This window comes from Xyrauchen texanus, chromosome 43 (assembly GCF_025860055.1).
Source record: "Xyrauchen texanus isolate HMW12.3.18 chromosome 43, RBS_HiC_50CHRs, whole genome shotgun sequence".
In the NCBI taxonomy this organism is placed as follows: domain Eukaryota; kingdom Metazoa; phylum Chordata; class Actinopteri; order Cypriniformes; family Catostomidae; genus Xyrauchen; species Xyrauchen texanus.
Window position 1 is genome coordinate 26,720,568 of NC_068318.1, and position 17,449 is coordinate 26,738,016.

At 43.6% G+C, this 17,449-nt stretch overlaps 1 protein-coding gene across 1 annotated transcript in view; it reads left to right on the forward strand.

Annotated features, from left to right (window-relative positions):
- LOC127635675 (kin of IRRE-like protein 3) overlaps nt 1-17,449 on the forward strand; it is a 190,392-nt gene that overhangs the window by 91,919 nt on the left and 81,024 nt on the right. Inside the window, exon 2 of the mRNA XM_052115863.1 lies at nt 14,243-14,392. Coding sequence (XP_051971823.1) covers nt 14,243-14,392 — 150 coding nt within the window. The remainder of the gene's footprint in view (nt 1-14,242; nt 14,393-17,449) is intronic.

The following is a 17,449-nucleotide window of genomic DNA, read 5'->3' on the forward strand; positions in this document are numbered from 1 at the left end:
AAAATCAAAATTGACCTTAATGTACGTTCTTAGACTTATTGTGTACAGTTTATTGGTGCTCATTATTACAAATGAAAATAAGTTGTTTTTGTAAACTTTTATCAAAATGTCTCTGAACCAATAGCTCTCCCTTATGTTGATGCAAACCCGTATTGCAGTTTAAACATGAAACACTGTTTGCAACCCATTTTACTTCCTTAATCTTATGCATTTGTGATAGGAGATTCAACAAAAAACAGGGGTGGAACTTCATTTTGTCCATCAGAAGTCTATATATATATATAGACCCCTGCATGACTGCTATGTGTATTTTCCATTTCCCTTTTTGATTTGTAACCCATAGTAGCGCTTCACAGAAATCAATGTCATGCTGTTGTGTCACGTGACATTGTGTGCCAGACCATTTAACCATTAAATGAGTCTTAATTAAGTGCAGAGTCTTGTGAACAGTATTCAGTCGGTTTTAATTAATTTAATTTATGCTGTGCTTAAAGCAAAGCCAAAATAAAACGTCCACACATGTGGACGTGGGTCACAGGCGATTAAGGGACAGTTCACCTAAAATTAAAATTGTATCATAATTTCCTCACCCTCATATTGTTCCAAACCCATATGACTTTCGTGCTTCCTTGGAACACAAAAAGAGATGCAGAATATGAGGGACAGTCAGCCTTAGTAACCATTAACTTTCATGAAAAATGGATGCAATGAAAGTGAATATTGACTGAGGCTGACCTTCTGCCTTATATCATCTTTTGTGTACCACAGAAGAAAGCCATATGTCATATGGAAAGAGAATGTCATTATCTTTTTGGGTGAAGTATCCCTTTAACGCCCACTTTTAACAATTCAGTCAATTTCTGATGGATAAAATCAAGATATCCTGTTTCACTTGGAAAGGCATATAATTAAGCTGAAAACAGCATTTCATGTTAATTTATGAAATTAACATAAAATTTCATGGTAACAATAGTTCAACAAATGCTAATTTGCAGGATGACCTAAAGCAGATATTGGTCAAGAGAACTTTAGTATTGTATTTGAGTTTCGTATACATGGATCAGTTATCAAAATAATGGCATAATAATCATTTTTATCTCTAGATTTTCGAGAAAAGGGAATGAATCACAACCATCCTTGCATGACAGAGTTGATAGTTTTCCCAACACCTAATCACAACCTAATCTGTTTCCCTGAATAAGATATCCTGTCTTCTCACAAATAAGTTCTCTCCACACAGACTAGTCTGTCACTCCCGATTGTCTGTTCATTGTAGAAGTAGATTTGATTTTTCTCAAAAGGCAGCGATGTGTTGTTCAGTGTCCAGTCTGATTTTTATAATTGATGGACTATTTTTAAGTCTTTTCTTAACATAGAAAAGCATTATTTCTGCACCTCTATCAGAATGTTAATTGACCTCTTGAGACATGTTTAATTCAACAACATCTTTTTCTGTTACAGTTACCGTAATTACTGACTTACTATGTGATGATCCTCAACTTTCAGCATGTATCGAGATTTAAAAACCCACTCTAACGAGGCCATAATTATCTTGAGCCAGGGAAAAAGATCAAGCAGTTTGGCATTGTTATTCTATATGTCCTTTTGTGTTTCAAGGTTGTGCCGAAGGTTTTTATTCACTTTGAAGTACAGGTTTGTTAGAGAAAAAAAGTATTTTCAGAAATCATAGAAACACATAAAGAAGATCAGTAAGTACGCCTTCTCTGGTGCAAAATCATGTTTATTTCAATCGGCAAATCCAAAACATACAAGAAAAGCGCTATTCAGGTCCTGTGAATTTAACTTCTCGAGTGTTTGAATTTTGTGGTTTCATGATTCAGATTATGCCCTTCTTTTAAAGCGCAGAGAGGTCTGGGTGGAACTGAAGGCCCTCTGATTTCTCTTGGCTAACAGCTTGGTTTTGAATTTGTGAGTTTTGAAGACTCAGTTGAGAAATCAATCCAGAAATCAAAGCGATTCATGTTCCAATTCTGTCATGCACAATGCCTTTTGCTTCGAGTGGAGAGGGCCAGGCCAGACAAACCTATTTTTTGATACAGGAAAAGCACTCACTCTTGGAAATTAAGTGTAATTTTGCAAAACTACTCCCAATTTCTCAAAGCATGTCTTTGGCAGAACAAGTTGCAGATCAGCTATCTGTCAGTCACACTTTAATATGATGCTTCAGTGTTTTTATATATATATATATATATATATATATATATATATATATATATATATATATATATATATATACAGGTGAAACTCGAAAAATTAGAATATCATGCAAAAGTTCATTAATTTCAGTAATTCAACTTAAAAGGTGAAAGTAATATATTATATAGACTCATTACAAGCAAAGTAAGATATTTCAAGCCTTTATTTGATATAATTTTGATGATTATGGCTTACAGCTTATGAAAACCCCAAATTCAGAATCTCAGAAAATTAGAATATTGTGAAAAGGTTCAGTATTGTAGGCTCAAAGTGTCACACTCTAATCAGCTAAACACCTGCAAAGGGTTCCTGAGCCTTTAAATGGTCTCTCAGTCTGGTTCAGTTGAATTCACAATCATGGGGAAGACTGCTGACCTGACAGTTGTGCAGAAAACCATCATTGACACCCTCCACAAGGAGGGAAAGCCTCAAAAGGTAATTGCAAAAGAAGTTGGATGTTCTCAAAGTGCTGTATCAAAGCACATTAATAGAAAGTTAAGTGGAAGGGAAAAGTGTGGAAGAAAAAGGTGCTCAAGCAGCAGGGATGACCGTAGCCTGGAGAGGATTGTCAGGAAAAGGCCATTCAAATGTGTGGGGGAGCTTCACAAGGAGTGGACTGAGGCTTCAAATGTCGTATTCCTCTTGTCAAGCCGCTCCTGAACAACAAACAACATCAGAAGCGTCTTACCCGGGCTAAAGAAAAAAAGAACTGGTCTGTTGCTCAGTGGTCCAAAGTCCTCTTTTCTGATGAGAACAAATTTTGCATCTCATTTGGAAACCAAGGTCCCAGAGTCTGGAGGAAGAATGGAGAGGCATACAATCCAAGATGCTTGAAGTCCAGTGTGAAGTTTCCACAGTCTGTGTTGGTTTGGGGAGCCATGTCATCGGCTGGTGTTGGTCCACTGTGCTTTATTAAGTCCAGAGTCAACGCAGCCGTCTACCGGGACATTTTAGAGCACTTCATGCTTCCTTCAGCAGACAAGCTTTATGGAGATGCTGACTTCATTTTCCAGCAGGACTTGGCACCTGCCCACACTGCCAAAAGTACCAAAACCTGGTTCAATGACCATGGTATTACTGTGCTTGATTGGCCAGCAAACTCGCCTGACCTGAACCCCATAGAGAATCTATGGGGCATTGCCAAGAGAAAGATGAGAGACATGAGACCAAACAATGCAGAAGAGCTGAAGGCCGCTATTGAAGCATCTTGGTCTTCCATAACACCTCAGCAGTGCCACAGGCTGATAGCATCCATGCCACGCCGCATTGAGGCAGTAATTAATGCAAAGGGGCCCAAACCAAGTACTGAGTACATATGCATGATTATACTTTTCAGAGGGCCGACATTTCTGTATTTAAAATCCTTTTTTTTATTGATTTCATGTAATATTCTAATATTCTGAGATTCTGAATTTGGGGTTTTCATAAGCTGTAAGCCATAATCATAAAAATTATATCAAAGAAAGGCTTGAAATATCTTACTTTGCTTGTAATGAATCTATATAATATATTAGTTTCACCTTTTAAGTTGAATTACTGAAATTAATGAACTTTTGCACGATATTCTAATTTTTCGAGTTTCACCTGTATATATATATATATATATATATATTGTTTTGGTGTGTTTATTTTATTCCGCACAGGATTAGACTTAGAGATTCGTTTATTCGTTTATAGGCAGTTCGTTTATAGGCAGTTTATTTTTAGTGATGGCAGTTTAATCCTCAATCATGAGTCATTGTACCTCTGGATGTTTTTTTTTTGCCTTAACTAAGAAAATACTTTTTAATAATTCCATTGCACGCTAGATTAAGCTTCCACCTGTTTCTCTTGTACCTCAGGTAGCTGCTTACTTTGTTAACCGCAGACTGATGTAAGGCATGGGAAGGTTAGAGGAAAAACAATAAAGTAATCTCGTTTGCTTCGGCTTTTGACCAATTTCACCATAGAGAGGCTTATGACATGTAGTTTCTAAACACCTCTAAAGTACTGTGGTAAAGTAGGCCTTTGACAACGAGACAACAGAGCTGATTGCCTCTTGCACAAACGGCTCTCCATTTCTCTCTGTCTCTCTCTCTCTGTCTGTTTCTCTCTGAAGGAGGTAAGGATGCTAGAGGGCCGTTATTTTAATGAGCTGTAGCATCAGCAGCACTCAGGCATAAATTGCTGACACTGTTTACTGCAGGCGAATTGCTCCTCTCAGCTGACCCTTCAGATTCCACAGTTAAGTTCCACAACGGCTAAATCCACCTCATAAAACCCAAATTAGTTTGTAGATTGGATGTGTTGCTGACACCTGAAACAATGCGAACAAACCCTCTTTAATTGTATTTATTTACTTTCTTAATAAATGTCCCTGATCTTATTGTGCATGATTCATCAGTGTATGTTATCAAAAAAGGAAAAACTGTTCGTTTTCTTAATATTTCATTAAAATGTAAATACATTGTCCACCCCTGAAACAACTTATAAGCCAACATGAAAACACGGAAAGTCGGCATGCTGTTTTCAAAAGTTCCGGTACCCTAGGATCGGCAACAGTATGCCCGACTCACTGACATGTCCTATCTCCCAACAGCTCCTCAACTGTCACTTTCCCTCATGGCGCGACTGGTAGCGTATTGCATCAGTTGCACAGGAGTCCACAGTTCAATCCCCATTCAATCGAGGAACTAATCATGCTTGAATAAACAATCACAAACGTGATAAGGAGGTTGTATTTTTATCCCTTACATTGCATTGTTTCTCTACTAATGGTTAAGGTTAGATTTGGGTTTTGGTTGGGGGTAGATTAAATAAAATAATAATTTCTCTTCACTGTTTTATAACCTGTACAACTGGCTTCTGGTGACCTCACACTTGTTTATATGCTCTAAAACTCTTACCTCTTTAGCCTCCGGGGGCAGTGTTTTAAAATTCGGTAAACGTGTACCGATTTCTGCTAAAGAAAAATCAGCACACACTTTGATTTTTATGTGAGATCAGCCTGTTTCGGCTGATGGACCCAATTGTACGTGAGCTGGTAAAACATTAACAAATAATAACATTGCCACCTAATATTGATCCAATCAAATCCCAAAGAGTAAAACCCTATACTACATTGTTTCTTACTGACTATACTGTTTCACTTGAATATGTGTCACATTATGCATCACGAATGGTTATACTTTACAATAGGATTCTATTTGTTTTAATTAGTAAATGCATTAGGTATCATAAACTAACAATGACATTTTTTTACAGCATTTATTCATCTTGATTAATGTTAATTTAAACATTTGCAACTGTTCACTGTTAGTTCTTGTTAGTTCATAATACACAAATCTTTACCATGAGGAAACTGATCAACTGCGCCATATGGGAGTAAAGAAATATTTCACTTCTACAGTGCAAATCATTTACACATTTTGGATTAATACCCCGTGAAATCAGAATTTCAAGCAAAACACCTAAGATAACACCTTGGCATGTACTCACTAAACTTGCATTCTAAAAATAAATAAGACTGTATGTTCCGGTAACACTTAGCTTCAAAATACAATAAACCCAATCAATCTTGTATTTTGATCTTGTAAATAATTTCCCATTCTTATTTCTCTCGCTGTTATTCTCTCTCAGCTTCTTTTCTCCAGGAGGGTTCAATGCCATGCCTGCATGCTGTTTTTCTCTCCCTTTGTTACATTCGGAATTGACATCGTCTACGAGTGATATTTAAATTTGTGTCCAGGAAATGGAACCGCAGGAATCCAATAACAAAATTCATTTGTCTAGATTTGACTTGGGGTGCTTTACCCACTGTGAGGGGATGCGCCAAACCTCTGAATGTAATGATTGGATTTATTTATCTATTTGTGGCTCTCATTAGAGGTGTCCGTGGTTCCTAGAGCCCCTGCCGTGGATATTGGTCTGCCTACATGAAGCACAACTGCTGCATCTCATAAACAAAAAGATGCTGTGATGCCCCAGCTGGAGATGATACATTTGTTTCGGGTGGTGCATTTCGCACTTTACATCTGTCATTGCAAACTAGAACATGTAATTGATCAAAATAATGTGAAGGTTTTCAAAATGCTCTTTGATTCTGACAATTCACATCAAAAGTCAAATCAAAATGGACCCTGTTTACTTCCTTAATACATGTTGTCTTATTATGCAAGATTTATCAGTGCCTGTTCTATCAAAGAAAGTTCTATCATAATCTAACATGCTCTGCCTCTGAAATTATTTCCTATCTGCTGCACAGATAGGAAATTGTTGAAGGTAACATCTTACTAATTGTTAACACAGTAATTAATACCAGTTCATGAGCATGCCTATAAAGTCGACAACATGTAAAGTCATGTAAACACCTTAAATTACATCGTTTAAAAACCTTTATGAGCATTTTTACCGGCTTATCCAATGTGTGCAAGTGTTGTGCTCATACCTGTATATGTTTTAACTTTTTAAGCATAGAATTAGCTGATGATTTCAAATCACATGTGTAACAGGTAAAGGATGGGCAAGTAGGAGGCGGGAACTGGCTGAGCAATCAACGAAACTTTAATTACATAACCGAACTTAAACATGACATAAAATACACAAACAGTCCAATAGCCAATAGCAGGAAACACAGCATGCATTCTTGTGTCTCTGTGACTCCAAATTTTTATTAAACTGAATTGAATAATTTAGCCCACATTGAAAATTCTTTTAACATTTACCCACCCTCCTGTTGTTCCAAACATGTTTGATTTGCTATCTTCTATGGAACATAAAAGGAGATTAGGCAGAGTGTCCAAGTGGCTCTTTTCCATGCAATGTAAGTGAAGTACCATAGAAGTAGTCCATACAAACTCTGCCCAGATTTGCCAAGATGCCAATGTCTGAAATCAAATTTCATTAGACTCAAATATTTCTCATCTCATATTCATCCAAGACCAATGCTTTGCGACTGCGAATGTGCTTTCTGAATTCATTTTTTAATTCAATAATCTTACTGTATGACAAAAATCATCTTATTTATGTCTATTTTTATTCTCCTAAAAAATTTCAAAGGGAACATTAGAGACAAAGTTGATACTTAAATGACACATAACTGAGAACTCAATTACGTCTTCAGAGCTTTAAAAAGCAACCTTTGAGCCATACAAGGGAGTGGTGTGGCGTAGTGGCTAAAGCACAGGGCTGTTAATCAGATGGTTGCTGGTTCGAACCCCACGGCCACCACCATTGTGCCCTTGAGCAAGGCACTTAACTCCAGGTTGCTCCAGGGAGATTGTCCCTGTAATAATTGCACTGTAAGTCGCTTTGGATAAAAGCCTCTGCCAAATGCATAAATGTAAATGTATACAATTATCTTCTCTGTTTGGCAAGAAACACCCTGCATATCTTTAACAAGGATAGAGGAATAAAAAACACCTCTATGGCAATGTTTTGTGCAAATTGTAGTGCTGATGGAAGAAGTTAAGATAAAATGTGAGAAAAAGAGGTGTTAACTCAGAATACCCAAATTAGACAACAACGTGTTGTTTGGCATCACTGGCGTTTTTCACCACTGCCCAAAGAAATTCTGTCACATCAGTGGACGGCTGAATGCTATTTAAGAAAGATGCATCTCACAGAGCTGCACTTTACTGAATTTAAGACAAAATCGACCAAAGTGGTCTCTAGAGATGCATGAGGCTCCTCCATTCCTCTGATGTGTCAACTGTTTTCACATTAAACGACAAAAAAGGTGAGGGAAGACAGCGTGTTGAAAGGGTGAGTTGTTTATTTCTCGTGAAACTTCAGTAAATATATTCCCACAAAAATACATATTCGCTTTCTGTTGACGCTCTTATACCATTTCCCCCTTATGCCGCTCTGCATGTCTCCATGCAATTTAATGAGAAAGGTAACACATCCTTTTCACCTCCTGCATTGAAGACTGCTTACCTTCAGGGTGCTTTTTCATTTGCAGTTCATTCTATTACACTTCAAGGTGAACAGCCATCTGCAAGCAGCTGTTCCAGAGCGTCACCAAGTGTGTCATATCACATGGCGAGGGTTTGTCGAGGGGAAAGTTATTTTGCCTGATAAGCTAAGTTTTTGGAGTGAGAGGAGAGTTTGAGGAGCTTCAGCTGAGAGCAGATTTATGATCCGATGCTGCAGTCTTGTGGATCTCAGCAGTGTCATGTTCAACTTTTCTAACTGCGAGACTCCTACTCTCATACTTAGGTGTGTCAGTACACTTTATTAACGTTCCGAGTGACATAAAACGTCTCGGGTTATGACTATAACCCTTGTTCCCTGAGAAGGGAACGAGACACTGCGTCGTTGAAAACGACTCTTTGGGGAACGCTCATTAGCGTGCGCCTCTGAAGTATAAATGAAACTATTCCAATCTTGATTGGTGTTGCGTCATGACGTAACATGTGACGGCATAACCGGATGCATAAAAGTGACGCCGACACACATACACATTAGCCTAGCGATGAAGCAAGCCGCTCTCAGGCCTTGAGGGGCGTGGCAGGACGACGCAGTGTCTCGTTCCCTTCTCAGGGAACAAGGGTTATAGTCATAACCCGAGACGTTCCCTTCCGAGGGAACTCGCACTGCGTCGTTGAAAACGACTCTTTGGGGAACGAATGCCCACTAGGCCACGCACCGAAAAAAGGCCTGCCCTAGGGTGAAACTGAACTCAGGCACTCAGCTAGGACGAGAGCACACGTGCGCCAGGCGTACTAGGGAGGTGCAGACTGTAAAACCTGATGAAAGTGTGCGGGGTAGCCCAACCGGCTGCCTCACAGATCTCCTGGAGGGGTACTCCCGATAAGAGAGCCCTAGAGGACGCCATGCCTCTAGTTGAATGAGCCCTCACGGCCAAAGGTGAAGGCAAATTGCGCACCTTGTAGGCCGAGATAATAGCCTGAACAATCCAATTACTAATGGTTTGTTTCGAGGCAGGGAGCCCCTTCTTAGGTGACCCAAAACACACTAACAGTTGGTCCGACCTCCTCCAAGAAGAGGACCTCTCGAGGTAAGCGCTCAAAGCTCTGACAGGGCAGAGCAAATGGAGCCTCTCTTCTTCTGCCGACACATGAGGTGGAGGATGAAAAGCCTGCAGGACCGTAGACCGTGCCGTGTTAGACGGCACCTTAGGCACATAGCCAGGTCTCGGGTGTAAAATGGCTTTAACTCCGCCAGGGGCAAACTCCAAGCAAGCTGGCGTCACTGCCAGGGCTTGAAGATCACCCACCCTCTTTAGAGAGGTAATAGCTAAGAGAAAAGCCATCTTGAACGTCAGGTCCTTGGGTGAAGCCGACTGAAGGGGTTCGAAGGGGGCCAGGGATAACCCTTCGAGAACCACCGCCAGGTCCCAGGCAGGAACCCTGGACCTGGTTGTCGGTCTCATCCTCCATGTACCACGGAGAAAACGAATGACCAGTTGGTGCCTCCCCAGAGGCCCATCACTCAGTGGTGCATGGAACGCCGAAATGGCAGCCACGTACACCTTAAGTGTGGAAGGGGGGAGACCCGCAGAGAAACGATCTTGAAGAAACTCCAGAACTGAAGCCACCGGGCAGTTAACTGGATCTACTTCATGTTCTCTACACCAAGTGGAGAACACATTCCACTTGAGGCCATATAATCTCCTAGTAGACGGAGCCCTAGAGCTAAGTATGGTTTCAAACACCCCCGCTGATAGACCAGCATTTAGGTACTGAACCCCCTCAGGGGCCAGACCCACAGTTTCCACAGCTCTGGACGAGGGTGGAAGACTGTGCCCCCCGCCTGAGACAACAGATCCCTCCTCAGAGGAATCTGCCATGGCGGAGCTATCAGGAGTGAAATTATGTCTGAGAACCATACTCGGGCCGGCCACATGGGGGCAACCAGAAGTAGACTGATGCCCTCTTGGCGGACCCTTTCCAGGACTCCCGGGAGCAGAGCGATCGGGGAAACGCGTACAGGCGAAGCCTCGGCCAAGCCTGTACCATGGCGTCCAACCCCAGTGGGGCTGGATGTGAGAGGGAGAACCAAAGTGGACAGTGGGACGTCTCTCGAGACGCGAACAGATCCACTTCTGATGGTCCAAATTTGTCCCATATCAACTTCACCACCTCTGGATGAAGTCTCCATTCCCCGGGCCTCAGCCCCTGCCTCGACAGGATGTCTGCTCCCGGATTCTGAACCCCCGGAATATACATTGCTCTGATAGACAGTATTTTCCCTTGGGACCAAAGAATTATCTGATGCGCCAGTCTGCACAGAGGGCGCGATCTGAGTCCTCCTTGTCGGTTCAGATAAGCTACCACTGATGTATTGTCCGAACGTACTAGGACATGGTAACCTTTGATGTCTGGAAGGAAGCTCCTCAGAGCCCTGAACACAGCCAACATCTCTAGAAAGTTTATGTGCCAAGAATGATGATGGTCCTGCCACAGACCCCTGGCAAAGCGGCCGTCCATGACCGCGCCCCAGCCAGTGAGGGAGGCGTCTGTCGAAACGGTTTTCCGGCGACATGACGCTCCCAACACTGGCCCTTGGGACAGGAACCAAGGTTTCTTCCATATTAGCAGAGAACGAAGGCACCTGCGCGTTACTCTGATTATACGAAATGGATTCCCGCTGGGGGAAAACCCCTTGGCTTTCAGCCACCACTGGAGGGGCCTCATGTGTAGAAGGCCTAACGGTACAATGTTGGATGCCGCTGCCATGAGGCCCAGCAGTCTTTGAAATTGCTTTACAGTGATGGCCTGGCCTAGCTTTAACCCGGACACCATCACCATAAGGGACTCGATACGTGCAGGAGACATGCGTGCCTGCATCGTAACAGAGTTCCACACAACGCCCAGAAACGTTGTGCACTGGGATGGTTGTAACACACTCTTTTTTGTGTTGAGTCTCAACCCCAAACTTCGAATGTGGCCAAGAACGACATCTCGATGCCGAACCGCCATTTCTCGAGACTGGGCCAGAATGAGCCAGTCGTCGATAAAATTCAGTATGCGGATGCCCTGAAGTCTCAGAGGAGCAGGAGCTGCATCCATACATTTGGTGAATGTGCGGGGAGAGAGTGCTAGGCCGAACGGAAGAATCCGATATTGGTAAGCTTCGCCCCCGAAAGCGAACCTCAGGAACCTCCTGTGACATGGAAGGATGGGTACATGAAAATAGGCGTCTTTTAGATCTATCGTGACAAACCAGTCCTCGGATCTGATCTGACTCACGATGACAGGAATGGTAAGCATTTTGAACCTGAACCTCCTCAAAGGCCGGTTCAAAACTCTGAGATCTAAAATCGGCCTCAAAACCCCCATCCTTTTTTTGGAACTATAAAGTACCGGCTGTAAAGACCGGACTCCCTGTCTGAATGAGGAACACGTTCTATGGCCTCCTTCAGCAGCAGAGATTGCACTTCTTGTTCCATCACCTGAGCCTGCTCCGGAACCACTGTAGTCTGCACCACCCCAGAGAATTTGGGGGGGCGGTGCCCGAACTGCAGTTTGTACCCTGATTTTATTATATGCAGGACCCATGCAGATATGTTGGGAAGATGATTCCATGCCTCTACAAAATCTACTACGGGAACCAGCCTCTCGAGGCTGGTCTCGGTGTTTTTCGAGCACTGTTCTCGACTTCCTGAAGCGAGATACCGGCAGGATTTAGTCGATACAGTCCTTGTGACCACAATTGATGTGTGTTTTTTATTTTTTGACGCGAACGGCACGGTGTGCGTTCGCTGGAAATTTATGTGGCCCGAAGCGTCAGAGACGGCGGGAACCGACACCGATTTCCTGAGGACTCCGCTGCGAGAGCAACCTCGGTTGCTCTGCAGCGGGGACAGCCCTCCGAGGTTCTACCACCTCGGTAGGACCTCTTCCCCGAAGCTTCCACTAAGGGAACCAGCCTCTCGAGGCTGGTCTCGGGTGTTTTTCAAGCACTGTTCTCGACTTCCTGAAGCGAAAGACCGGCAGGATTTAGTCGATACGGTTTCTGTGACCACCATTGATGCTTGTTTTTTATTTTTTGACAAGAACGGCACGGTGTGCATTCGCTGGAAATTGATGTGGCCTGAAGCGTCAGAGACGGCGGGAACCGACACCGATTTCCTGAGGACTCCGCTGCGAGAGCAACCTCGGTTGCTCTGCAGCGGGGGGGGGACAGCCCTCCGAGGTTCTACCACCTCGGTAGGACCTCTTTCCTGAAGCTTCAACTAAGGGAACCAGCCTCTCGAGGCTGGTCTCGGGTGTTTTTCAAGCACTGTTCTCGACTTCCTGAAGCGAAAGACCGGCAGGATTTAGTCGATACGGTTTCTGTGACCACCATTGATGCTTGTTTTTTATTTTTTGACAAGAACGGCACGGTGTGCAATCGCTGGAAATTGATGTGGCCTGAAGCGTCAGAGACGGCGGGAACCGACACCGATTTCCTGAGGACTCCGCTGCGAGAGCAACCTCGGTTGCTCTGCAGCGGGGGACAGCCCTCCGAGGTTCTACCACCTCGGTAGGACCTCTTCCTGAAGCTTCAACTAAGGGAACCAGCCTCTCGAGGCTGGTCTCGGGTGTTTTTCGAGCACTGTTCCCGACTTCCTGAAGCAGGAAACCGGCAGGATTTAGTCGATACGGTTCTTGTGACCACAATTGATGCTTGTTGTTTTTTTATTTTATTTATTTATTTATTTTTTTATATATATATATATTTTTTTTTTTTTTTTGACACGAACGTTCGCTGTGCGTTCGCTGGAAATTGATGTGGCCCGAAGCGTCAGAGACGGCGGGAAACCAACACCGATTGTGTGCGGCCATGTAAGCCCTACTTATTAAAGCAGATGTATCTCTGCAGGGCTTACTAGGCAGCGCCGGGGTTTTAGCCCATATACCGTGCCCCAAAACGTAATCAAACACTGGGGCTGGAGATACGGGACGAATGCGGTTTACCCCACGATCTCGTTTTAGATATCTTTGTGGAGATCGGGAAAAACGGCAAACCCCGGCGCTGAGTTTGTGATCTGTGCCGCAGGAAACGCACGTCTAATTTGCTTTCAACTTGCGTTCCCTGCTCATTTTGTGGCCAGCTGATATTCAGTCTGGCCACGCACGCGTCACAACCTCAATCAGCTCCTCATAAGCTTGGCCAAAAACTGGCGTGCTTGGCTCACGGTCGTCCGCGATCGATGCTGAGCATATCCACTTCCTCGGAAGCAGTGAGCTCAAGCAAGGGGACCTGATCATGGGCAGAAGAAGCCGCAACGCGGGCTTCTGCACCACTCACAGTAGGCTCGGGATCCTCAAACGAAGAATGAGAACGTGCCGCAGCAGTCTCATTCTCATCTGCAAAATCCGCTGCGAACCCCGCGATTTCAACCCCGCTGCCTCAACAGACGCGGGACCAAAACCGTGGGGAACGCGAGCCTGACCGTGCTCATCGAAGCACGCCAACCGGAGCGCAGCACTCTCATGGGTAGTGCTTCACAACTTTCACAGGCAGATCCCTCGAGAGCTGCCTGTGCGTGCTGTGCTCCCAAACAGTTCACACATAAAGCGTGCGTGTCCCTACCCGTAATGAAACGAGGGCAGGGGTGCACGCACTTCTTGAACTGTTCGGTGGCCATAATATTTTTAAATCAGACAAACAACACCAAATAAGACAAACAATTTCAACATAGAGCGCTTGCTGAAGAGCGAAAGCTAATGTGTATGTGTGCCGGCGTCACTTTTATGCATCCGGTTATGCCGTCACATGTTACGTCATGACGCAACACCAATCAAGATTGGAATAGTTTCATTCATACTTCAGAGGCGCACGCTAAGGAGCGTTCCCCAAAGAGTCGTTTTCAACGACGCAGTGCGAGTTCCCTCGGAAGGGAACTTAAATGTATCTATTTATTCTTCAAAGTGGTTTCTGGAGTTTGAATAGATTTACTAGGCTCATAATAATGATCCTCAATTAAAAGGGTGTTTTTATTAATCCTTTGGCAGAGGCAGTGAGCACTGACAAATTGTATTTGATGATTTTTAATTGTGACCTTCCATTCTCTATTTCTCTCTCTCTGTTTTAGGAACCTGTGTTGTGTTTGTCCAGCAGCCCCATGACCTGGTTGTAGTGGCCGGGCAGCCTGTGACCCTGCCATGCTCCATCACTGGATATCATGGCATGGTGCTCTGGGTCAAAGACGGCCTTGCTTTGGGCGTCAACCGAGACCTATCAGGTAATGCTACAGAGATCATGCTGACTTAAAGAGATACAAATGTAAATTAAAGTTATGTCATCATTTACCCACGCTCATAATGTTACAAACCCATATGAATATACACTCACCTAAAGTATTATTAGGATCACCTGTTCAATTTCTCATTAATGCAATTATCTAATCAACCAATCACATGGCAGTTGCTTCAATGCATTTAGGGGTGTGGTCCTGGTCAAGACAATCTCCTGAACTCTAAACTGAATGTTAGAATGGGAAAGAAAGGTGATTTAAGCAATTTTGAGCGTGGCATGGTTGTTGGTGCCAGACAGGCCGGTCTGAGTATTTCACAATCTGCTCAGTTACTGGGATTTTCACGCACAACCATTTCTAGGGTTTACAAAGAATGGTGTGAAAAGGGAAAAACATCCAGTATGCGGCAGTCCTGTGGGCGAAAATGCCTTGTTGATGCTAGAGGTCAGAGGAGAATGGGCCGACTGATTCAAGCTGATAGAAGAGGAACTTTACCTGAAATAATCACTCGTTACAACCGAGGTATGCAGCAAAGCATTTGTGAAGCCACAACACGCACAACCTTGAGGCGGATGGGCTACAACAGCAGAAGACCCCACCGGGTACCACTCATCTCCACTACAAATAGGAAAAAGAGGCTACAATTTGCAAGAGCTCACCCAAATTGGACAGTTGAAGACTGGAAAAATGTTGCCTGGTCTGATGAGTCATGATTTCTGTTGAGACATTCAGATGGTAGAGTCAGAATTTGGCGTAAACAGAATGAGAACATGGATCCATCATGCCTTGTTACCACTGTGCAGGCTGGTGGTGGTGGTGTAATGGTGTGGGGGATGTTTTCTTGGCACACTTTAGGCCCCTTAGTGCCAATTGGGCATCGTTTAAATGCCACAGCCTACCTGAGCATTGTTTCTGACCATGTCCATCCCTTTATGGCCACCATGTACCCATCCTCTGATGGCTACTTCCAGCAGGATATTGCACCATGTCACAAAGCTCGAATCATTTCAAATTGGTTTCTTGAACATGACAATGAGTTCACTGTACTAAAATGGCCCCCACAGTCACCAGATCTCAACCCAATAGAGCATCTTTGGGATGTGGTGGAACGGGAGCTTCGTGCCCTGGATGTGCATCCCACAAATCTCCATCAACTGCAAGATGCTATCCTATCAATATGGGCCAACATTTCTAAAGAATGCTTTCAGCACCTTTTTGAATCAATGCCACGTAGAATTAAGGCAGTTCTGAAGGCGAAAGGGGGTCAAACATAGTATTAGTATGGTGTTCCTAATAATCCTTTAGGTGAGTGTATTTCTTCTGTATGTGGAATGCAAAAGGTGTTTGGCAGAATGACAGCCTCACTCACCATTCACTTTCATTGCATTTTTTTTCTACACATTAACCTCCTGAGAACCGGGCGTGACTGTTGTGTGCAATTTAAAGTCTGATTTTTTTTTTTTATCAAATTGTTCATTATGTTCATTATGTTTCTAAGAGTGTTGGTTATTCATGTTTTTAAATTGTTAAAGACATTTCACCTGATTTTCTGTAAAGCTGCTTTGGAACAATGTGTATTGTGAAAAGTGCAAATAGGTAGGTAGGTGTTGCTACAGTGGCGTGGGGTGCAAAGACGATGTGTAAATGTGTAGTGTTGTCCTAGCGATCACGGTTAGAATGCTTTTGTCCCAACTCTTTTTCCCATCCGATTTCCTGTTCCTCCCAATTTGGAATGCCCAATTCCCAATGTGCTCTAAGTCCTTATGGTGGTGTATTGACTCAATCAGGGTGGCGGAGGATGAATCTCAGCTGCCTCTGCGTCTGAGACTGTCAACCTGCACATCTTATCACTTAGAAAACTCCTGATGTTGCTATAACAATGCAAAAACATACCAATTTGCTTGAAGTGCAAATCAGCCCTCCTTTCCTGTTTAATTAATCAATCACATGATCATGCAGAATGTCTAGTTTACTAGTGTAACCCCCTTTCGTATAGCTCTGAATATGAAAAAGGTCAATGCCAAGTTAGCGAACAGAATTTGCATGTCTCGCCCCCGGACATACGGGTATAAAAGAGGGTTCTCTTAAGGCCCGTAAGGACCACGGAGAGCTCCCATGAGGGGAACCGGCATGGCTTAGAAGGGTTCAGCCTCCGGTTGCCTCTTGGAAACCTGATGATCAGGTCGTGCTTTCCTAGGGACTTACCATCCACCGTGTCATGGTGGGCCACTATAGCTGCAACGTATACATTCAAGGTGGAGGGGGACAGCCGCCCCTCCAACTTTCCCTGTAGAAATGAGAGCACTGACCCGACTGCGCACCTCTGCAGGTCACCAATTTGCAAACAGGCGCCACTTTAGGGCGTAAAGCTGCCTGGTGAAGGTAGCTCTGGCTTGGTTGATGGTGTCTACAACAGCTGTTGATAGACCACTCAGATCTTCCACATCCCATCCAGGGGCCAGACGTGGAGGTTCCAGAGGACTGGGCACAGATGCCAGAGGGTGCTACGTCCCTGAGAAAGAAGGTCTTTCCTCAGGGGATTTGCCAACGAGGTGCTGTCGTGAGGAGCGTGAGATCCGAGAACCAATAAGGGGCCACTAGAGTGACTTGAGTGTCACTGACAATTTCTAGTCATTATAGTGCAGCTCCTATCTACTTGAATGGGGAAAACTGAAATCTCAAAAACTGTATGCTTCTTTAACTCAGATTATGCTAAAAAAAAAATTCCAGGCTTGTATAGCTAATGCACATGCACGTTGACAGGTTATGTCTGTATCTAAAAGGTGATTGGCTCCTTTAACTGTAAGGAGGGACTATCTTTCTACATCTGTTGACCATTGGGCGCTAGACTTTCTTGGTTGGTCGATCCAATTTCTCCCATGCATTTTAATAGAAGTGGCCTGTCTCTGCTAAATTTCTGATTCAAAGTAATGGCCAATCACTGTCAACCATGTTAAAATATAATTATACATTACAAATTCTGCAAAAGAACTGATTAACATTGTCAATGTTAAAATCATCTGCAGCCTGAAACTGAACTTTTGA